General features: G+C 38.7%; 1 protein-coding gene and 1 long non-coding RNA gene across 2 annotated transcripts; both read left to right on the top strand.

Moving 5' to 3' along the window:
* Positions 1-22,367: 22,367 nt before the first annotated feature.
* LOC148030853 (uncharacterized) lies at positions 22,368-24,183 on the top strand. Its single transcript, XM_087685852.1, has 5 exons — positions 22,368-22,414; positions 22,550-22,581; positions 22,656-22,761; positions 22,847-22,970; positions 24,115-24,183. The coding sequence occupies exons 1-5, from the start codon at positions 22,368-22,370 to the stop codon at positions 24,181-24,183; spliced, it is 378 nt and encodes a 125-aa protein (XP_087541978.1).
* A 251-nt stretch (positions 24,184-24,434) lies between these two features.
* LOC148030852 (uncharacterized) lies at positions 24,435-24,836 on the top strand. Its single transcript, XR_015692016.1, has 3 exons — positions 24,435-24,520; positions 24,595-24,667; positions 24,765-24,836. It is a non-coding gene; the product is annotated as an uncharacterized LOC148030852 (long non-coding RNA).
* Positions 24,837-25,333: the final 497 nt, after the last annotated feature.

Genomic DNA, 25,333 nt, shown 5'->3' with positions numbered 1-25,333 from the left:
GATTCACATAGTCCAAGATGTTGACAACAAAACATACCACCATCAAGGTTGTTGAGAATTTGGATAGAAGATTACCTGTTCAGTATCAAATATAAGAGTGAATCAACATTTGTGACTGTTTCATGTCATGGAAAATTTTTAAAGAAGATCATGCACTTGTTTATAATGACTCGGTAAGACAAAGGTGTCATGTAAATCCATCTATCTTTTCTTGGAATCTACTTTTAAAAATCGAGATGGACCTTGCCGAATGGTTGCCCCCTTCTGATACCACTTTAAACCACTGTGCATCAAATATGATAATGGACAAGATATGGTAATCCACTGAGGTAACACTTTGTAATTTTCCAAAATAATCAATCTCATCTACTATGGTATTCAGATCTGTGGTGGCTAATTGTCGGCTCTCTTGCTCGAACTTTTCCATGATACCACAATCCATTTTGGAGTGCACTTTATCAATGTGCTCAACACGGAAACGTTGCCCTCATGACCATGCCGCACTATAGATTTTGTGCTACATACTGAAATGGTTGGATTCGTTGTTGCACATAAAATCTAGATATGATAGTAAATAAAGCATGAGATCATCTTTGGACTACATTCCATTGAGAATTTCCACTCCTCAATAGAGATCTCTACCCCTTTGCAAGAAGGTGTGATTAAAGCTTCATGCAACCATTGCATAGACATAAATTGTGGCATCTCCTCCATTGCCCTTGAGATATCAAACTAGTCAATGGTGTGTAACAGCATTGAAATTTTGATCATGCTCCCTATCACTTTTTTTTGGCCTGCTTGTACCTAGTGAGCCACTTCTCTATGGATGCATGATGCAATATACAAAAAACAATCACCTTCTCCATGGTAGTATCCATAATTTTTTCTACTCCATTTTTAACCACCACATCTTCGGTCAGCAGTCTATTATCATCCTTTAGTGACCATAGCATATTGTTGTTTGAATACACCATCGATAGTACCCACTTTGAAATACACATTAATGTCTCCAACATTAGCCAACCTTTAGCCATGCTATCTTTTGGCCGAGCTCATTATCGCACAAATCCCTTCAAGGTTTTCATGAAGCACTCTAAGAAGAACATCCATCTCATATAGATGAGTCCCTCAATCTCCACTTTATCTACAAGATGCACCAGGAGGTGAGTTTGTATCATGAGCATGCTCGTGGATAGGTAATTCTCAAAGAGAAAGATAGTCTCCACTGCTTTTTGTCTTTTTGTGAATTCAATAGAGGATGTCTTCATCTCATTCTATGAGATCCATTGCACTAAATTTGACAACATATAAATCATCGAGTGTATTTTTGGAGTGAGACACTTCGTGATCACAATTGGTAGTAAGAATTGTCAAAATTTTGAAGCATTATAGACATCAAATAGACACTAAATAGCAAATAATGAGGTTACTTACTATCAAGGTCAACATAAACTTGGCATATCTTATGCCAATCATGGAATCTCAACCTTGATAGTAGCTAGTTATCTTTTAAAAAAAATAGACTACTTGAGGAAACACATCATATCCACCATCGAAATGTGGATAGACGTAATAATTTTCTCACAATGCACTCATCTTTAGTGGATAAGACCCAAGGAACACAAGGTAGTTGTAAGAAACCGGAGCCTCCATCTTGCCTACCTTCTTCAAATCCACTCGTGCCCATATAGTGTCTCTCTTTCTTGTGATATGGCCCCATAATAAGTTGCCCACATTCTTGAAAATATGCACGGGATTCATCTGTAAGTGGGTCCAATATGACAACTAGTAGAAAAATTCATTATGCTTGGATGTGACTTCTTGTGAACCATTTTCAACTCATACTATCTTTGGGCATTCATTCATACTGGAGGTCGTCCTACAAAACCTTCCCTCAGTTCATGACCCTCCAGTAAGAAAGCAGCATGTCTTTGATATACCATCTTCTTCATGGCCCTTGACCATTGGGAGTCTAACTATGGTCCACACAATGGATATGCATGATAACTTGAGGTACCAAACTTGTCACAATACCCCTATCTAGTCAACACAAACTTGAATAAGCCATGTTAGATATCAACAATGAGAACGAAAGTTCATTTACTTGAGCACTCCCCGAATCCCGAAAAGTTATGCATGGTCCACTCATGAGAATGGCTCGTATATATTAACGGATGATCGGCCATCATGCTTGCTCATGTCTTCCATAATGACCCCCTCCTTTCATAAAATCTTTAGCTCATCAACTATTGGATGGAGGTAGACATTCATGTTCTTGACCTTGTAGCACCTAGGAATAAGAAAGCTAAGGATTAGGTGTCCTTTCTTTGTAGAAATCCATGGTAATATGTTACAGTTAACAAGGACTACATGCCACACATTGTAAGAAGTTGAGCAGAGATCGAATGGATTCATGCCATCCATATCAAGAACAAGCCAAAGATTCCTTGGCTCTTGTGCAAAGATTGGAAAGGTGGAGTCAAAGTGGCTCCATGCATATGAATCTGCTGATATTCGCTACTGGACTCCATCTATGGATCTATTCTATGCATGCCACGTTGTCAAGCTTGCCATGCCTGATGTACTAAATATGTGACATATATATGGTATGAGTAAAAATTGTTTGAGAATATTTTGAGGGAAAGTTTTCCCTTGCAAGTCCTATCAATACTTGTGAGGAATACACTTCAAATATGTCTCCATAGGCCCATAATCTCCTCAAAATAGCATCTTACCAAGTCTCCCATAAAAGCCTAGGAACCTTCTAGCATTTACTCCACCAATAGATGGCTTTTTGGGGACACAATTTCCATCCTTAGAAATTTGAAGATATGGTTCAATAACAACATTACCACCATGCAAACCAATTGCAAATAAGACTTTTTCAATCTTTGTTATAACATTTGTTCTACTTGATAATAGATTCATCTTCTATAAACCTTATATAAAGATGAATAAGCTTTTCAATTATCCTACAAAGCACATGAAGTGTATAGATATGGGCATTCATCATTGAAGGAATATTTAGGACTTAGCTTAAACTGTGGATCCTTGTTGTGCCTAGAAGTAGTTCTATTCCAATTACTTGAGTTCAACTCTATCACTAGGGATATGCAATATAGGCAAGGAGATCTAGAGTTGATTCCCTTTGACACATTGAACATACATTTGAGTATCTTACTAGGTATGTGCTAATCAATCTTATAGTTCCCAAATCCTTCAACAAATAGCTTTTCTATGCTTGTTGTCTCTTAATAACATTAGGTATTGGTGTTTGATGAAAAATCCAATACAATATATCAAAATCCTCTATATCTACTTTAAATGCTCCTAGACACCAGATGTTGTGTTTAGATTGAATACTAAATGACATTGAGTGATTGCAATGACTTGATGAAAGTTTTCTATTCATCAAGGTAATAGAGACGCTCTCTAATTTTGTGCATTTCAGAATCTCACTTTTATCAAATTTAACCACAAATGTAGCCACTCCTTGTGCCTCTTCTAGTGACAAGTCATAGAATCTTATCATTAAAAATTATTGTAGGGTGGGTAAGTCAAGGAAAATATTGTTAAATTCATTGAATACAACTTCCTTTTTCCTACCCTTGAAGCTAACCTTGATATGAAAAGGCTCACCCAGAATCTCCATCACTTTGTTATTCACTCCCTATTTGATAGTTCTAACAGCAGATGGCCTTGGAAGTATGCATTAGTGCACCTATCCTTGCTTTATATTTGATTGTGTAAAAGTTGAAAAAGTTGCATATAAGCATCTTACTATCTAGTGTCTCTTGCACTAACTTAGTATCCAACGAATGATCCTTTATAAATTACTCCAAGCATTATTTATTTTCCTTTGTTAAATTTTTCTTCTTTAAAATATCTTTTCAAACTATTGAAGGAGGAAGATTATAATAAAAATGAAATTCTTTAAAAAAATCTCTTTTACTTGCATTTAATTGAAGATGAGACCTAAACAAAATCATCATTACAAATCAATATATTTAATTATAAACAAAACTATATTTAATATTTTTAAAGTGAAAATATTTATATATTGCTACTTGGATTCTTTTACTATAACCACCTCCTTCTTATTTGAGACTAAATATTTTTAAGAGCCCTTTGTCAATTTCGATGGCCTAAAATAATTTTATTTTGTCAACAAGATTTGATATGTTTCTCCAACGAATAAATCCTCTATGACATCCCTCTAGCTTTTGCAATAACTCATTGTTATGTTTTAATAATAGATAGTTCTCCAATCTGAGAACATCCATTTCTACAACCAAGTTAAGTGTATAACCTAGAAACCCATTATAACCATCACCAATAAACCTCATTAATGAAAAGCTATTATAGAGAGATGGAGTGTTATTTTTTGGTGACATCTTTGGGATATAGCCTACCATATAACCAAAGATCAAGATTCTTATTTTCTTCAAATATGAGTTACATATGTTTCATAGATTCTGTATTAGTAATGGGTTTTCTTCTCCTCCTTATTGGTTCGTACTCACTATCCAACTCAATATGAAAATGATAAAGAGATCTTTTACTAAAGCTACAAATATCATTGGATGACTGATGCATAGCTAAGGATGTGATTAGAATATTGGATTGAAAAACTATCTAAATTAGAAATAAGAAGGAAAATAAAGAAGAAACTAGTAAGGAGGGGAAATAAAGAACAAAGTGAGAATGGAGAAAAGTAATCGAACATTCAACAAAATTCAAATTGACTCTTAGTTTTCACTTTAATGAGAATGAGTAAGATCTTCATTATGACAATCTTCGTCACCTTTATGGTAGCCTATATTTCTAGGTTTGATGTGACTGCAAGAATATCATGACAATGACTTATAATTAACGATTTTTTATATATTTACTTATCAAAATATAAAAGTTTTTAAAAATCTAAAAAATTATTTTATTTCCTAATTTTTTTCTCTCTCCATGATCACTTAGGAGGAATTTTTGAGACCTCAAAACTCCCCTAATGCTAAGTGCTTTAGTATTCTCTTGTGCCTTCCATAATTAGGTATTTTAATAGATGGAATCCTGTAATATTTTCACATAATAAAAATTAGTTAGTTAGTTTAAAAGTTAGTTAGTCAATTAATAAATTAGTAAGATTACTAACTAAAGACTAACTAAGGTAAAAACTAATTAACATTAATAACTTATAATTTTTATTTAATTCAAATTATATTTTTAAAAAGACCAAGAGTCGTAATCTAATATTTTTCTCGGATTGACAAGGATTGTAGCCACCCTTCATGGAAGTTATAACGTGAACGAGACTTATGAGCCATATTAATCACTAGTATTAATGTGTATAGTTTGGATGGTCCAAAAATATTAGATTTTTGGGCAAAAAACTAGTATATTTTAGATATTATCCTAAAAAGATAGAACTAAAATTTATTTAAAAAATAGATAAGTGATGTTTTATTTAGTTTTGGAGATTTTATAAAATAAATAAATAAATAAAAGTGACTGGTAAAATTATGCACGCCGTGATTGTAGTCTACAGGCAGTAGATAACACTTCAAATAGAGAAAAGAAGGCGTAAACTTAGAGATTTCTAATCAAGTGTCTTAGAGTTTTACCCCCCTTTTGGAGCCAATGCAACCATCAGATTTATGATCTAAGCATCAAATCACTGAGTCTTCCAAGAGGCCCTCCACTCTTGTTCTCAACCTTATCCCCTCCTCTCTTATTCATTATAAATATGAGGCATGGGGAGGCACAAGGGAGCATAAGGAGACCCCGAGAGGCTACAAGAGAGAGGTAGAGAGAAGGATACCCCTCCAAGAGATTGTGAGATAGAGCTTGAGAGAGAGAGAGAGAGAGAGAGAGAGAGAGAGAGAGAGAGAGAGAAGAGTTACCACGAGAGGCTACACAATTTCCTCTATCTCGATCCTCGACTTAACCATCTTCTCTTACCCTCTCGCATCTCGAATTTATTTTTCCTTCTTAATATCTTGAGTCTAATTGTAGACGATGGCATCCAAGCAAAGAATGTCACATGCGGATGGCAATCCTACAACCGGCAATGAAGCTTTGGGCGAAGGTATCACTGTCAATCCAATGGCGAATCCGGTTGTAAATAATGTATTTCTAAATGGATAGATGCTTATTTTGATTCTCGTATGAGATACGTTAGGCCCCATACTATGATACACAAGTATAGGTCATCAGAAGGAATCAATTTTATCTCACGTATTCAGAAGATCAAGCTTGCAAAGTGCATGTAGCAAGGAAAGTTAATTGCACCTAGTTGCATATGGCTTGTTCGTTGATAGAGCAATTACAAGAAGAAGGAATTGGTCAAGGGTTATGAATGGCATAATCATGACATTAAAAATTGTGTATGCATGTATTAAGTAAATTTTGCATAGAATCACTCTTTCGTCCCAAGGGGGAGAGCGAATACGCGATGGAATTATTATCGCGTCTATTCTTTTATTGTTTGGAAAAAATACAATTAGTTTTGGTTGGTTGATTGAACAACATCCTAAATGTTATTTTTTACAATCATCTGATTGTTGCATTGTGATTTGGATAAATATTCCAAGGCTTGTGTTGATGAAAAACGCATGGCAGGGGTGTATAATGATAATTTGCCATCGGAATAAAGGAATGTTTTCCTAGAAGATGATATTAGGACTGATTGCCTTGATTATGCTTGATTCTTAGTGGGATTAATTAAGGAATGATATTTTGCACGGGTGGATCATCTCCAAGATTGCACTATGGATTACCCCGAGAGGGCACTGCTCGATTCACAGGAGGATGTTGAGTGGTGAAAAGGCCAACACAAAAAGTGTGTCTTGCTCCTAGGTCGCTTGGGGTCAGTGGAGCTCTAGACACCCCTTATTGAGTCCGGAACGGAGTTGTAGGCTGTCATGAGCCCAATGTTTGGAGGTGTTGGAAGTGGTACGCAGATCGGTCGCAGTATGCTCACGTAGTGAATCCCGGAAGGTCCCCAAGAACAATGAACTCTACCTTTTTGCACAAAAAAACAATGTAAAAGCATGAACGACAAGAAGCAAGAGACCAATTGGGTTCAATCTCCCCCCATGCCTTGTGTGAGCGCTTCACAAAGCATGTATTTTATGTATATTTCCATCTTCATGCTCAATAATAGCCCAATTTACAAAAATATGACAAGCTTTTAGCTTTTGAGTTTTCTTTCTACAAAAATAGGAAAATAAAGCTAATGGACGGTGCCCATAGAGTTTGGCACACCCAATCTCAATGTCCAAATAGAAATAACATATCCGTGCGCATAGGCGCATACAAAATAATAATCAATAATCGATGTCTCAATAGACATAACAAAATATAGGCATGGTGCCTATTAAAATATAATCCAAAAGTCGAATACTCGCTAGACTCCAATGCTTTCCTCCGCCACTGCTGCTATCTCTACACATCAACTGAAGCATTCACAATCGTTAGTAAAATAATACAATTAAACCGACAAAAGTGAATACCTAGCAGTCTTCAGCTACATAAATAAATCAACTGGTTAGAAATAAATCCTAACCTTAATTTATTACGAGTGCGCACTCTAAACTCATAAACGTTTATTAATTTAATATGCATTTTGTGGAATCACCCGCTATGGAATCACCCACGTACACACTAAATTAATTAAACGCTTGAAAAGGATAGGCGTCCCCATCAACTTCTCGCACAAAGAATCCTCTTTGTGTATGAGCCCCGGTCATCTAAGTTTACGGAATCCACCGTAAAACCTCACGGAATCCACCGTGGCACGGAATCCACCATGGAATATGCCTCCTGGCATCAGGAAGATCCTATTCTAGATAAAGGATGGAAAATTTGGTGCCATGTGATTTGGACCAGGTACTTCTGTTGGACAGAAGGGATATATAATTCTCTTGTATGGGCAGGAGACAAAGATTAACTTGAAGATAAGTTAAGGAACTTGTTTGTCAAAAGGACTGCTTGTTTTATTTTCGTGTATGTGTTGTAAATTATGTGAATGAACCCTCTGCTTTAAAAGGCTTAATTAATGAAGGTGATTTTAAATGTTGCACATAAATGTGGTAGGACCTAATTGAAAACTAAAGCTATCAAGAGAAGCGGGTGGATGGAATCCCCGACGGGTCCGTCCTATGGTAGGGTGGTTCCTGAGAATTGAAAGGCTTCTCACAAGGATTTATCACCGATTCACTTTAGGTATTATTAAGTTAGAACCCGATTCATGCCTTTTTAGGAGACCATAATGGGACTATGCCGTACGGATAGAGAGTTGAGTGACGCATGCCTCTCGTTTTCCATTCTATTTGAACTAAGTGCGGTATGGATGTGCTTCGGATTGGGTATCTTTGTGTAAAGTAGGATGTCCAAAACTCGATGCTAGAATGCTGTTAGGAGACCTTGAAAACAAGGAACCCAGATTTTAGGTCGATCCTAGTGGGTTCGGCCGCGAACATTCCGTTGCGAGGCAGACTCAGAAACCCCTAGGTGACAAACCTCGGAACATTCCATGATGGGAGTGCCGAGCAGCGATGCTTAGATTTGTTTCTCGATGGACCACTAGAACGTGCTTAGATAGTTGATAAGCGGGCACCTTACAAATCCCAAGCTCCTCATCCAAGCTCTACTCAGAGCTATTTGAATTACCATCAACATGAGAGAAACCTGATGATACATCGGTCACAATAGGCAAGTTTCTAACTTTCTCACTCAACATCTGTGTAATTGGTGACTTGTTTTTTGCACAACCACACTCTCCCCAACTACATTCTACACATTACTATACCAGCTACTCATTTTATAAAAAACAACATCCTTATTACTAACTCTTAGCTCATGTGTAACAGGGTTATAACATCTTTAAACACCATGCTAGAAAACTTGGGAATCTTCCAAGTCCCACTTTCAAGTAGTAAGGGATAAATATTTGTCCATGTGGCTAGATCTTAATCCATGCTTCAAAGTGGAACTTGGAAAGGCAACCTATATAGTAATCAGGGTAGACTCTACTTTCAAGCAAGGGGACAAGATTCGACCATGTGGCCAAATAGTAACTATATTGGGAATTTCCAATCTATATGAGAATTTTCAAATTCCTTAATATAGCCTTTATATCTCTTTTACTAAAGAAAAAATCCAACAAATATACATTTTTTTGCTTTGGGATCTAATTTATTGTGCAACTCATCATGAATATGTACATAAGCAATGCATTCAAATTTTTTCAGATGGGATAGATTTCTCTTTCTACCCATAAACTTCTCTTTAGGTGCCATACCATATATAGTAGAAGTGGGTTTCATGTTCATAATGTATACAACAGTAGCAACAGATTTAATCTAATAATAATGAGATAAGTTTATTTTTTATATCAATGCATGAGCCACCTTTGCAATATGCTAATTTTTCCACTTAGAAACTCTATTTTGTTGTGGATTATATCTTCATGCATACTACCTATGTATACCCATTTTTTGTTTTAAAAAAATAGAAAAACTTACCAGAGAGATATTCTCCCCCTCTATTCAATTTTAGGCATTTAATATTCAAACTTATCTCCTTCTCAATCAAAGCCTTAAAATTTTTAAATTGATTTAAAAATTATTTTTTTAAAGCATAATGTAAACCCATACTTTGCAAGTATGATCATCAATGAAGGAAACATAATCCATGCAACCACTCAAAGTTGTAGTCTTTGTAGGACCCCACACATTGTAGAATGAATCAATTCATGTGGCTTCTTGCGTACATGATTTTCATGTGGAAATGTGTGCCTTTTGTGATTTTCAAGTTGACATGCTTCACATACTTTGTGCATCCCCTCAACTCTAAACTTAGGCAAGCCATCCATAATCTATTTTGAGTGCATGTCTTTCAACTATTACACATTCACATGACCAATTCTCCTATGCCAAATTTTAATATCAGTCACAACACATTAACCTTGTGCAGACATTGTTGCATCCATTTTAGGTAGACTTATATCAAGACTAAACAAATTTCTACCACATTTCCCTTTAACACAATATTAGTGCCAATTCCCATTTTTTGAATATGAAAAGGTGGCACCCGGATAACATGCCCATAAGTTTCTCAAAACCATATGATGTGACCTATCATTGGAAAGTGCTTGAAAAATGGAATCTATTGAGCTATATAGCGCTTGATTTGGAGTTATAGTGTTCAAGTTATGACAAATCCAAAGATTTGACCACGTGTCCCAAACTTATGGAAAATTCCCATATTTCCCAATATAGTGTTCTTTTGCAATCAACATGTAATCATTTTTGAGATCTTTTATGTAACAAACATTAGATCTAAAGCGAACTTGCAATCCCTATTCTACCATTTGACCAATTGAAACCAATTTTTTGTTAATTTTTGGTATTTTTGGTATGTGTAACACATTAGCCAAGTACTTAGTTTTGCCATCTTGTATGCTCAAAGTAACATTTCCAACATGAGTAATGGGGTTAGCTATATCATCCCCTATCTCTACATATCCTGGAGACTCTGGATTGTGCATCTCTCTAAACTACTCTCCCTGAGAAGTCACGTGGTTAGAAGCACCTGCGTCTACATAACACATATCATTCTTTGATGAACCATGAGTAGTTATACTATTCATAAAGTGCTGCATAACAAAAAATTATTCAATTCTGTCATCATTATTTCTACCTCATACATGCATAATTATCTTGTTGCTTTTTTTCATTTCCAATTTGAGCCTTCTTTTTAAAGAAGGTATTAGAAATGTGGTATTTTTTACCACAATGCGAGCACTCCTTACTATCAACACAATTATATTGCCTATTAGAATTTCTAACTTGTCCTCTTTCACTTACCCTTCCTCTTGAGATTGCCCTCCTCTATTTTACTCCACATCATAACTTTGACCATGGCTACTAGTTTGACCTCTATGATGACCTCTACCTTTTCTAGTAGAGTAAAACACATGTTCAAAAATTTTCTTACTTTGAGAGAAAGAGGAATTCAAGCCAAGTTTCTTCTCCTCAAGTATCAACATAGAAATTAAGTCTGTAAATTTAGGGATATTATGCCTCATATTCATAGATGACTTGAAGATCTTGTATTCATCTCCAAGTCCATCTAAGCATGCACACATAACATTATCCATTAACTTCCACACTGATAGATCTAAGAGCTTCCACAATACCCTTGATCTTCAAGGTATAATCATTAATGAGAAAGTTCTCTCCTGTCACTTGGTTTAGCTCTACCTTGAGATGCAACTTTTTGGCTTATGTGCTTACTTCAAATAGGCTTGCCAAAATTTTTCATGCAATAGCAAGGATTTTGGATTTCTATAAATAGCTTATAATACTATCCATAATACAAAGAGATATCCAATACATGACTTACTTTGTGCCTACTTCTAATCTTTCTTAGCCTTGTTCTGCAGTAGCATTTTGTGTAGGAACTTTAGGTGCTTAGGAACTTTAGGTGCTATTTCCATGTCTCCTTGAATGTAATTAAAAACACCTTTACTATTCAAGAAATTTGTTATCCTAAACTTTCATGCAAGTTAATTTTCTTATTAAACTTCTTATTAACAATCAAATTGAAGTTGTCAAATATTTTGACAAAATAAAAAACCTTGCAAAAAACTACAATCTATAAGTTAGCTGATACCAAGTTCACATTAACTAAACACACAACCCTTTACATAGGCTACATAACTTGGCAATCTGTATTAAGATGCCTTTTGTGTCTCTAACTTGGAAAACACTTGAAACCTTATAGATTCGAGATTTATAGCCTTTACACATGAAATCGACATAGCCAAAATTGTAGTATATCCAGAAACTAATATCAAACTACTTGCATGTCTAGAATGAAGGATGAAATGACCTTAGATGCCAAAAAGAAAAGTGGCAAAGCCATAGACGGTTTAGTTGCATTATATACATTGTTGTTTTTTCTCACTTAGTTTCACTACAACTAGTGACTACAGCCCTGCCAGCTTGAGGAGCCTATTGTGGCTATAACCTAAGGCAAATTGAGCAAGGTGGAATATCACCTTCCCCATTGCTTGCTTGCTTGCTTTCATGCTTTAACACCTTCACCTCAGCTTTCAATCAAGCTCTGCATTGTTGTGGAATGGCTATGGAAGAGACACCTCACACTTATCTAGTTTGTTCCATGCTTCCTTTGCACTTTTAATTCCTAAAATATTGTGGAAAACATCATCAAATAAACCCCATGGAATTGCCATGATAGCTTTTTTATTTTTCTTTATCCACATTGGCTCATTAGGATCCTCGGGTCCTTCAAAAATAATTAAATGGAAATGGTTTTCATATATAGAAAATGAAAAGCTCCTATCATCTAATGAGGAAAGATCCTAGCATGAAAATAGATAGGAGGGGAGAGAGATGAAGACACCAAGAGCACACACATAAAACAAAGGAGACTTGACGAGAGACTTGAGCACACAAAGAGGTAGGGTTGAAATCTTCTGCTTCTTCTTTCTTTTGTTTCTTCCTCACAAAAAGAACTAAGTCTATAATATAATAATATACTAATATGAAAGTACGACAATGTATATACTCGTGGTCACTAAGTGTGAACCTGCTAAGAAAAGAAGAGGTGATACAATGATTATGCTATAACCAAACATGGACTGAGTGGGTATATTCTAGCTGTAGAATATCTAGCATATCCTCATGTCAATCATCTAACATGTTAGTGAATAATATCATGCTACATCACTAAGGCACATTGTGGATACCAACTCATGTAGAACTCGACATCTCAACACAATTTGCTTGTGATTGGCCTTCACATAGAAACATAACGGACAACCAATAGGCTTAATATCATGCATATGGAAGTTCTTAAGGACCTTTTGTATGTAGTCCTTTTGACAAGTAAAGGAGCCTCTTAGAGTAATCATGCATAATGCGCATTCTAAGAATATGTGAGATCTATTCCATGTACTTCATCTCAAAGCTATTCTTGAGGGTGTCAAGGGGTACTCATTAACTTGTGTATCCACTTGTATGGAAAAGCATACTTTCCACTAGGCAAATGAATAAAATCCTATGCATGATTTTTCTACAATGTGTCATATAGGCTAACTACAAGGATCTCTCCCAAGATTGACTATTATCTCTTTGCATGGTCTCATCATAGGTAAGATGCTCATCAACATCTATCACCATAACATAGTCAATGGAGGATGCAAATTAATCAAGTTGATGTCTATATCTAATAGATTATCGCAAAATAGACTATTGATCTAAACATCCTATCCAATATTGTGATCATGGGCCATTGGAATATCAATTGTAGGCTATCAAGCTGGCTATATGGTAACATGTGACTCCTCTTGAAATATCACTTTGCATAACTCAACTACATGCTTAGGCTACTTATGCATCTCCTCCTCATGAAAAAAAACATCATGGCTATGGATGACCTTCTTAGCCTGTGGATCCCATACATGATAGCCCATCTCACTTACATCCTCATGACGAAGAAAGATGCACTTTACCGATTTAGGATCCTGCTTATTACATTTATCCTTGGGAACATGGAAAAAATTATTACATTTGAAGATATGAAAATGAGCCAGAGGTTTTTCAGACCATACTTGCTCTAAAACTTGATTAACCAATAGCAGTGTATGGGAATGAGAGCTAGATTTTAGGAGCTAATTTTGGGATGTGCTTGAAGCGTTTGAGGTTGTTTTTGGATCAAGAAGTGCCTCGGAAGTGCCAAAGAACAAATATTTATGAAAAATTAAATAGTGACAGATGGCCAAGTTGGAGTTTTCCTAGATGCATTTTGACATTAGGAATCCAATGCAAGTCTCGGTTTGTCGATCGGAGGTCGTTTGACCCCCCATTTAATTCCCGCAAGGTTTGGTGTTATAAAGCAGCTACTAGATTCAAGAGCCAAAAAGTGCGTGATGGAGCCCAGGTTTATGGATTTTGATGCTGCAAAGCCACTTGTCCAAATGGATCTCAAATTCGAGTCTGTTTGCCCACTCAAAACCAAAATATCCACTTGGGGATAGTGTGAACATGAACCAGTTATTTTAAAGGTTATTAACCTTAGGCTTAATAAACAGAGCCAAAACTAATCAAAAACTAACAAACAAGGGGGGGAGGGGACACAAAATTTTTTGTGCCCTCTCCAAATCTACTTGATGACACTTCAATCTTGGGAATGAAAGAGAGAGAGAGAGAGAGAGAGAGAGAGAGAGATTCTTGATCTAGATAGAGAGAGGAAGAAGATGGCTATAATTTTTCTAATTTTTATGGAGGATTAAGAAATTTGATTTTTTAGTATTTCTCTCTACTCTCTCCTCTTAGTTGTTGTTCGTACGCATCAATTTAAGAGAGAAGGGGGAGGGTCGTGATGAAGAATCCAGAGCAAATGATGATGGTGGAGCAATGGAGGATGTAGATTGGGCTGAGAGAGTGTGTCAGTGGTAAGGAAGAAGCATCAGCAGCCTCACATCTATGAGATACGAGCCTCGAAATCACGAATTTTATTTATAAGTGAGCGGTTCTTTCATTTTATAGAAAATGCTTAAAGAAAGTGATCGATTTTGTTTGTTCTTAATTTTTCATCTTGCATCCTCTCTAAAATATGAAAGAAAAATAGAAAATAAAATGATATAATAATTATTCGCAAAACATGCAAAACCCACAAGTTGCGATTTTTATGGAAATAATGGTATTTGGGGGTTTTGTTGAGTGTTTTGGGGTCATATGGCATAGAAATGGATATAAAAATGATGCTGAGTGTCCTTGATCAGTAATAACTTATAATTCTTAAATATCTCATTTCTTTTAAGAAATAAATGGAAAAAAAATAGAAAAAATAAGAAAGATTTTAAATGTTTTGCCTTAAAAAATAGAGAAAAATACATTTCATGTTTGTGAGTGTATAACAAGGCTAAAATCATGAGGATCAAACCTTGTTTCTATGTTGTAGTGTGTTTTTATCAAATTTTATATAAAAAATTACATAAAAATGAACCCCTACACCTACCCAATGAATGCAAAACCTAAATGGTAGGAGGAAAGAGGGTTTGTGAAAGTGGTTAGTTGCTAAAAGTGATTCAAATTCTGATTTATTTGTCTATGAACAACTTATAGAATGTATTATCATTTGATTTAAGGAGACTAGTAGCACGAAGAAATTTGGTGCTAGTCTCTATTAACGCTGTAAGTACAATTAGTTGGAAAATCATTGAAGGTTTGTTTTTACACTTCACCTAGCTAGTTTCTAATGGTTAAGGTGCTTGAGCACAATGGTCATCCACATTTGCATTGAGCATAATATGGTATCAAACTTGGACACATTGCAATTATTTTGGACCTACGTGGAGTTGAAAGGAAACTCGAGCTGTAGGGTAGATGAACGGTTTCTTGGGGGAAATCTTGGCAAGATCCTACAGTGGGGCCATGACATTTAGCCAAAGGGGTGTCTCCTTTATGTTTGTGTTACTTGGTATATTATACCAAGATGTGTGGGATCTCCCTTTGAGGAGTAGGGAGGTAATCATTGGACTACCTTTCACTACAAACACAACATCTATAGTGGTGATTAGGGTAGTGTGTCCCTTCGATGATCCTGGCCGTGAGGCCGTGTGGGGTTGTCTTGTGAGTGTTAGAGAGGCGTGGCTAGTGCCTATAGCCAGTGTTGGGCCCGTTTTAGGTCCAGAAAGGTGGTGCATTTTTTGCAAGCTGCCTACAAGTGGTGGTTTCCGTGCCTTGGTCGATTGGGACCTATTTTCTAATCTATGCTAGAAATTAGTGAGCTATACTCACAAGAATGTCAAGTGGAGCTCCAAAAGCAAGAAAGGGCTAAATGACCAAGATGGCGTGTTGAGATAAACAGAAGATACTCTCCACAAAGGAGTGGCCCCATATCTTTGGAAGGGCGGGGTTTTAATAACCCTAGCTCAACACACAGTTCATTAGGGGGAGGAAGCTCAAGTTCGTCCCCTCTCCAATCAGTCTCTCCACTTCGAGTGGAGCTATAGTTTCAGTTGCTCAAACCCCGGTAGTGAAGGGTGTGTTATTTTTGCAAGCTTTTGATTTCGTGCTTTTGCAATTGAAATTGATTTTTAGAGCTTTTTGAAACAACCTTGGATGCTTTCTACAAATGACATGTCAAAAATATATTGCGCATCATGCATTACTAACCCATTCACAATAAAGGAAGCAATGGTGTTGAATAATCACAACAAATAATAACATTCCAAAGTTTTGCATTACCCAAAAGGAGTACAATATCTAGAAAGGTTCCAAGATCTTCATGTAACAAAAAGGACATGTCACACCCTAATGAAGTGCATGATGATGAGTCCTCTAGAACAATGAATGAGCCATGCTTACGTTGGGCTTCCTACATAACAGGGCATATCTTACGTGTTTGCCCTAACACAATGGCAAGGTCTGTGGGGGTTAGTGCATGCTTATGTATGACCATGTGCTCCTTGGGTTGAAGGCCAAGTATGTGCATGTACACATAATACATATGTTTGCAAGCAAGAAATGTCTTTTGGGTAGATTCTCTTTTTTGAAAATCAGGACAAGTGCACCTAGGCTCTTCTTTGATGTGCACATCATAGCAACTCTCTATCAAGACTCGAAATACTGAATGTTGTCTCTCAAGTTGCACTACCTCCTCCAAGAATGTCACAACCATGCAACCAGCTGCCTCTATTCTCTTTTGTGCATCTTTGGAAATTCCATGTCTCCACTTGCGTCTTCTCCTGCTTGAACCACATTCTGTAGAAATAGGAGGTTTGCTCTTCTCGTTCCTTGGTGGTGCTGTAAAGCTAAAGTAGGAAAACTTGAAACCAGCCTGTCTTAGGCTGCTACACTCTTCCTTCGATATATTTGTTCCTATATCAACTGGCCACAAAGATGGAACAATTGGTGATGCTATCACTTGTTTCTACACAGTGTTTGTATGCTTGACATCATGATTACAGAACCATATCCATTGTGCAATGGCCTTGTTCTTATAGGCTCTCTCAGACCAAAAGCATGGTTCGACTAACCCCACTTGCCGACTCTGTAATTTGCTGCTGCAATTCTTTCTACCCTCCATACCAAAACACTTTCTCACACAGTTAGGTGGTGTCCTTCGTAAAGCCCACTCCTCCTGTGCCACTTCTACCTCTTCTACGTGAGTTGACGTTTCCGCATTTGGTGCACTTACTCCACCTGCAAAGGGCTTGATTGGTATCTCCTCATCCTCTTGGATACATATCTCTTCCATCTTTCCATCGTCAAACTGTATACTCCGCGGCCTGCCCCTGATTTTCCTTTGCCTTGACTCCATTACATATCCCGGTCTATGAGAGCTTACAGTTGCTCCACCTCCCTTCTTTTTTCTTTGCACAGTCTCCCTATCACCTTGCATTATAGGCTCCTCGTACAAAGGACTTCCAGCTACAACACCTTGCAACGCCCGTGCAATAGAGGAGGGATTTGGGGATTCCCTTTTGCTGGCACTAGCCAACAAAGACTCCATAGAAGGCCCAGATCCAATAAACCTCCCCGTGGTATAGCCCAACCTCTTTGCACATTGAATATATGCATTCAAAACATCACTAACACATGCATCATAAAGTGATATCTTTCGTTTTCCACCCTCACCTGCTAACCAACTAGCATGGACACTTTCTGATAAGTTTATGCTTGGAATTTGAGCATGTTCCCAAGGACTTTTGTTAGCCTGCGGAGTCAAATCCAAAAATAGAATCAGTAGCTCTCCCCATCGCTACATTGTGCAACAAATCTTAATGAGCTGGAAAAAATGTCACACTTACATGAGATTCAATTCCTCCCCAGTGGGCAATTCTTTGCTCCCACCATTTCAACCACCTATCCAAAGCCTTGATGTGTTCCTTGTTGACATTTCATGCCCACCAATCTCGGATAGCAGAGGCCTGAAGTGAGGCTAGTTGAGTTGTCGTTGCTAGCCTCCATGCTTCACACAATTCAATGTGGTGCATTTGTTTATCCACAGTGACTAATTTCTTGGTATGCTTTTGCAAACTTTGCTCCCAATGAAAAAGACAAGAACGCTCCCTCCCTTCCATTATGTTATGAGGCCCTCCATTGTACATAGCCCTTATTGCCATCCAATTCGCACTTGCCTCATCGGACATAAATCCAGCAAAGTTAGGTGGATCATGGCCACATTGAACCATGACAGAATTCAAATTTCTCCAAAACAGGATTTGAGACTCTTCATCCTCCTCTTTAAATTCACATATTGCAATTACCTGCAATGCTCTCATGCTAGTTCATGATTGATACATTAGTATAGTGTTCATCAACAACAATTTAATTTCAATAAAAGCTTTCATTATGTTGCCACATACCCGTGATCATAAACTGAACAAGACATAGTTGCCCACCCATCAATCCTATGGGTATGATCAAAGTGCACCCATGCACGTCGTAAATCTCCAGTCCCAATTCGCCTCATACGATTCACTAAGTCCACCCCTGATGCTGGTCCCTTGGTGGACATTTTAAACAAGTAGCACTTCTCCTTGGCATCACCTTGTCCTGGAAATCTACTTCCATGGAAAAATGGGAAGACACAACGTTTTTGCAAAAGAAGTATGTTGTCATACCCATCACCAACCACCTGACCTTGTTTGGCTCTTTCTTGTGAAACAATGCCTTTGAACCTATGTGTTTATTAGAGGGTTATTTCAAATGCAGGACATACATTGTAAGCAGAAAATAATAATGCACAAGCCTACCCTTTATTCTGCACAAGTGGCATCATTTCTTCTAGAAAATGATTAAGATCCACCTCTGTCGCCTCCGACTCGTCTTCTTTTGTTAAAGATTCAAACAACATCTGCCGAGCGACTAGCATCTGTATTTTTCGTGGGCCTCCCTTTTCGATCTTTAGGACCGTGCTCACAAGCCTCCGCACCTTGTCAAGGGTTGCCCTCTTAGTGCCATGTTGAACACTGTGAGCATGCTCCCCAACATGGATCACCAAACGTGTCATTGTAGGATCCAGTGGCAACACATAATAGATCATGCATTTGCAAATGGCTACACAAGTAGCAACATTAAGACAATAGTGACATGTTATCTTGGAGTTTCCCTCACTTGCAGGATAACCCATGCTCACGGTTCTATCCAAGTGACCATGGAAAAAAACATCATTGTATTTTCCCTCTGTTATGTAGTAAGGACAAGTGATCCTAAGACATTGAAGACTTCCAAGACAATATCTCAAGCGCACAGTGCACTCAATTGCCATATTTGTCTGTGAGGGCCGCGACCACAGGTGACCATCATATTTTTGTTCCATACCCATCATTCGTTTCTTGCTATCTGTGGCTGGAAGCTCAAAAGAAATTGTGCCATTATACTCGATTGGGAGCTCATCCACCCTTCGTGGAGGTCCACAGAGCGCTAGTAATTTTTTCAATCTACCCGTTCTAGATTTCTCCTCAATGAAGGCTGCAATCGAGTTATCATAGGAAGATAAGTCCTCGCTTTGGCTGCCCACACATAGGTCCTCCCCGACATTTGTGTCATCAACATCCTTCTTGTTATCTGAGTGTACGTCAAGACACACTGGAGTTGATTTGCTACAACCTGGAGTACAATCAATGTAGTTGTCAATCTCATCTTCTATTGACTCAATACTGTTAGAGATGCACACATAGTTACTTGAGTGCCTGATAGAGTAGGTGGCTGATAATGTACTATCAATCAGATAGTGCGCATGCCCTTCATGATCCCATCTTGGAGACACAGTGACATTGTTTGCTCCACCATCATTCTCTATGACGGCTTGCAATCCCTGGAATTTTTGTGTTGGAGGCAATAGATTCTGTAGGTAGTACTCACTCAAAAGAATCTCCCCATTTCTTAATGAAAGCATGTGCTCTAAGCAATCATTGGCTAGTCTCCATGCCAAAATAGCAAAACTCGACATGTTGTGCCCTCTGGTGGGTTAGTATTTGATGAAGAGAAGAAAACTCTGAATATAGCTCACAGTGTGTATTTGATGAAGAGAAGGCAACAGTTCACCGTCACTACAAGCGGAGAGAAATCAATAGAAAAATTTACGACTCAACCACCCACCATCCTTCACCTTTATGCACTCATAATTTATTTATGTTGTATTAATTATTTAATTATTTAATGGCCAACTAGTTACCTAATTACGCAATCAACGGCTAACTTCTTTATTAGGGTTATTAAGTCTCTCCTCAACTCTCTCCTCTCTTCTCAACTCTCTCCTCTCTTTGCTCTCACTCTCTCTCCTCTCCCTCTCTCTCTCCCTTCTCTCTTTCTCCCTTCTCTTTCTCTCTCTCTCCCTTCTCTCTTTCTCCCTTCTCTTTCTCTCTCTCTCCCTTCTCCCTTCTCTTTCTCCCTCTCTCCCTTCTCCCTTCTCTTTCTCCCTTCTCTTTCTCTCTCTCTCCCTTCTCTCTTTCTCCCTTCTCCCTTCTCTTTCTCTTTCTCTGTTCTTTCTCCCTTCTCCCTTCTCTTTCTCTTCTCTTTCTCCCTTCTCTTTCTCCCTTCTCCCTTCTCTCCCTCTCTCTGTCTCTCTCTCACGATGGTGGCCCACAACTCCTGCAACTCCTACAGCTCACGACGGTGCCCCACAACGGCTTCGTATCCTGCGCGACGGTGCAACTCCTGCAGCTCCTATAGCTCTCGTGACGGTGCAACTCCTCTAGCTCTCGCAACGGTGCGACTGTCCGTAACTCCTACAGCTCTCGCTTCGTTCGTAACTCCTGCAGCATCCGCGACGATCAACAGCTTCGTCCGTGGCCTCCCAATCAACGGTTTCGTCCGTGGCCTCGTCTGTGGCCTCCCAATCCTCGACGATCAACGGCTTCGTCCGTCCCAGGTAACACCTTGAGCCCCTCAATCGTCCGCGTCCACGCGGACGATGGGTGGGCTTAAGCTTGGTCATTTGCTTAAGCTTTGTCACGCTTCGTCTTTTGGTTTTTGGTCATGCTTAAGCTTTGTCACGCTTTAGCTTGTTAATTTGGTCATGCTTCGTGTGGGCTAAGCCATCGTGTGGGCCTCCAAGGTAACACCTTGAAGCCCCCCAATCGTCCGCGTCCATGCGGATGATGGGTGGGCTTATGCCCCGTGGCAATCGTCCTGTATGCCATCCCATCATTTGGTTATGCTGTCTCGTCGTGTGGGCCTCCAAGGTAACACCTTGAAGCCCCCAATCGTCCTCGTCCACGCGGACGATGGGTGGGCTTATGCCCCGTGGCAACCGTCCTGTATGCCGTCCCGTCATTTGGTATGCGCCGTCGTGTGGGCCTCCAAGGTAACACCTTGAAGCCCCCCAATTGTCCGCGTCCACGCGGACGATGGGTGGGCTTATGCCCCATGGCAACTATCCCGTATGCCGTCCGACGAGCCTCCAAGGTAAGAGATTGAACCCCCCCATGGATACAAGCGTGTGGCTTCGTCCCATATGCTTTGTGAGAATAAGGTAAGAGATTGAACCCCCCAATCGTCCGCGTCTGCGCGGACGATCCGTGGTTTTATGCACAAGCGTGTGGCTTCGTCCGTGGCTTTGTCCCATGACCTTAAAGAGATTGATTGTGTTGCTAATCTTAAAGAGATTGATTGTGTTGTTAATCTTAAAGAGGTTGATTGTGTATCTATTTAAAAGTGTGTAGAGAAAGTTATGGCACCTAAAAGAGTGCTTAGAAAGAGAAAGAAATGTGTGTCACCTCATAGTAGCCGTGAAGTCTGTATGAAGCTACGTTCAGGATGTGTTCCTGGGCGGATCTTAGAGCAAGAAGCATCATCGCGTTTGAGATCAGTGGACATTCCTTCAACAAAGAAAGGACGTGGTCCAAAAAGATGTGTCTACATTGATGACGAAGCACAAGTGGATGGGGACTCCAATACAATTGACGGGGTTGCGGAGCACACAGGTAGTCACTTATGTGTCCATTTCATTTACATATGACGCTTTGTTCAGTGTTATGTATTAAATATGATTGGTTTAATGCTACTTTTTTTTATTTTTACTTATTAATATCTGCTCCTACAGAGACTAATGTGCAGCATGATAGTCTAGATGACAAAGAAGAGGTGAGTGGTGATAGTGATCAAAGGGAGAATGATGATGAAAAAGAAAAGAAGCACTCAAGGAACTTAGGCAAGCAAGTCTCTCTAGGACTGATGAAGGATGTGCTGAGTCAATTTTATATAAAAAAGAGGACGCTACCTCCTCTTGTGCCTCTTTGCAGATTAGTGGCTCATGAGGCAGTCAGATTTGCTACGGATGATGCCGAGTGGTTGATTCCTTCCTTTGATTCCACTGGTTATCTTGAGACTATGGGACACTTCCGTATGTCAGTTGAAGGTCCGAGAGGGGAGACCATGTCTGTGACAGCCAGCAATCTAGATGAATGGGGTCCAATATGGCGTCAAGGAAATGAGGATTTTGAGAGGGCTCTTGGAAGAGAGTGGCAAGACCTTAAGGGTAAAAAGTTCTTGGTTTGGGATGGAAACCACAGGCTTAAAACATGGTGGAAACGCATCAAGGAAAGTAAGTTGTCCACTATACATGCAAGTATTGAATGTTCGTATCCCATTCTTATGTTTGTTGGTTTTCAATTATAGAGTACTCCGACTGTGCTCACTACCATGTTAGTGTACGGTGCCAATTCATTGAGGTGCCCAAGGCAAAGGAAGCAGAGCTACTACTCGCACTAGACACCACCAACGCGTAAGTCTTCTTCCTTTAACTATGCTCCTCTTTGTAATATGTTACACTTACATTCTCATATTATGCTTTTGTTTGTTTTCAATAGTATTGCCAGAGCTCATGTTACTCCAAATATTGCGCATGAGGTGTATATGTTTCAAAAGTTTGGTATTGCAAACAAAGACTCCATTCTAGATAGATTGAGTCTGGCCATGAGGAAGTGGGCTGAGGTTGAGATGAGTATAGAGGCAAGGTATTATCATGGTGTTGCTCCATGGTATAACTCTCCTTGCGGTTTAATATCTCAGCTTGTATGGAAGGTGATTTTCTTTCTATGGCTCACTTGTATGAGATGTGCTTTTCTATCTCTAATTTAGTTTTTTTTTGGAATGATAGGATGAATTTCATGTCTTCATCTCAAAAGAAACTGCTAAGCTTGAGGCTCTTGGTCTAGATGAGGTAGAGAGGAAGAAACGTTTGGAGAAGGCTACAAGGGTGGAAGAGGAGCGCCTTAAGGATAGGGGTTACAAATACCTATCCATTGCTAATCCCCAAAATGGTGATGAGTTCTTTAAGTTGTTATTTGGGCTAAAGTGGGATGATGCAAGCATGCTCAAGATCACAAGAGACAAGCTGTATTGTCTCACAAGCTCAAAAATCCCCGCGGAAAGGTAATTTGTATATATAACGCAAGGTGTGTGTATGTGATGCTTTTTTCTTCAATGCTTTCTATTTGCGTATATTGTTGTGCATCACAGGAAAAAAATATTGTTGCATCTTATGAGTCTCACAAAGGCCAAAGACCCCCAATACCCGCATTTTGGTGATTATAAGCTCTTTCGGGTTTACATGAAGAAAGAGACATATTGGGCTCACTTGCATTCGAAGGCACTACTTCAGATTGATAGGATACAAGTAGAAGGTCCACAGCTACCAGATTCATTTGAGGAGTTCTTTAAGCTTAACATGAAGAATCATGTCATGCAGGTTGACTCAATGCAGTGCATTCATATTGCTTTCTTAAGTTCTTTCTTAAAATGTATATGTGCTAATGTTAAGCGCTTGTGAAACTTGTGTAGGCTTTTGTACACCTCTTGGATGGAGTGAAATCTTCAGATGTTGCAGAGAAGATGCCAGAGCTTACGTTTTCAGCCAAACGTGTGATTTATAGGTTAGCATGCATTTTCATATTAGATTGTGTGTCTGATTTTCATATTAGATTGCATGCATTTGCTTGCGTAATTGGCAAGAATGTTGCAAGTGGATACTACAATGTGTAGAAGAGAAGAGGCTGGATGCAGCTCCGCAATTCACAAGAGAGTGGATTGATGTTCGTGACGAGAACACTATGTATTCTCCATCATTACGTGATAGAAAATTGATGGCATGGGAGGCAAGTGTTTGCCCTTGGTGGCTGGATTACCCTGTGGGGGTTATCCCTAAGCAAGAGAAAGATCTGCATGACAGTAAGTACTTCAATCTATGTAAACATCTTGTCGCTTTTGTAGCAATAGTTTTTGTGCTCATGCATGGGAGTCTAAGGGTGAATGATACTATGTAGGATTCAAGGAGGGAGTTGATACTCATGAACCGCTTACCGCACCCACCACTATAGAGGAGCAAGCAACCAAGGCTACCAAAGGTGCCACCCAGGGTACTCAAGGTAATCCAGGGAGAAAAAATGTGCCAGAGTCCTCTATGGCGCCCACCACCTCCTTTGTTGCAGATTCATCTCTTGGTCGAGAGAATTGGGAGAGGCGACCTATGACCCGTTTTGTAGGTGAGAAGTCTTATATTAACTTGAAATTCGTGTATGATTATTAAAAATAAATTACTTTGAGATAATTGTTGTAGGGTTCCAGTATCAAACATATGTCGATGCTCTATTAGTGGATGTGACCCAAATTGATAGATTTGCCCTTGATAGGTAGACATGACAACTACATATTGCAAGAACATCAATTTACATGTTGCATATAGCATTGCATCATCGGTTACTTTGCATTAATGACTATGTTGTATAGCATCAACAAGTTTTTTGCAATACAAAAGATGCATCTTTATAGCAAAGATGGAGTTCCATGTCAAGAGGTGGCTCGATTGATATTTGCGGATTTTCCTACGAGCTTGCTTGTGGATGCTCTAGGTCCCATCCCATTGGGTAAGTTATGCTTTCTATCACACAAGGTTTACATCAAACTCACTTCTCATATATCATAATGCCAATGTTGTTTGTAGAGGGCATGACTATTCCCAAGTGGAACACGTTCTCAAAGGGTCTAGTTATGGGTTGTATGGACCTTGCTTGCGAGTATTTGGCCGACCAGGGATTCTTAGTCACTATGTGCTTAGCAGAGCATATAGGTGAGTTTATTACGAATGCGGCAAGGGTGGGGTTTGTGCTTCACCACACTTGGACACTCATGTGTGACTCCAAGGCTTATCGACATCCCGATACTAGAGAGGCGGTAAGATAACAAAGTTGGATACGTTGAACGTATGGTTGTATGTTCTAAATAAATTTTATGTTACATGCTTTAAATAAAAACATGGATCACTTATTCTATTTCCACTCATGAATAGGTACTTGATC

This window comes from Lygodium microphyllum, chromosome 9 (assembly GCF_053477565.2).
Source record: "Lygodium microphyllum isolate KBCC chromosome 9, Lygodium_microphyllum_v1.1.10, whole genome shotgun sequence".
Taxonomy (NCBI): domain Eukaryota; kingdom Viridiplantae; phylum Streptophyta; class Polypodiopsida; order Schizaeales; family Lygodiaceae; genus Lygodium; species Lygodium microphyllum.
Note: the sequence above shows the minus strand (reverse complement) of the source record. Positions and strands in the feature narration are given on the sequence as shown.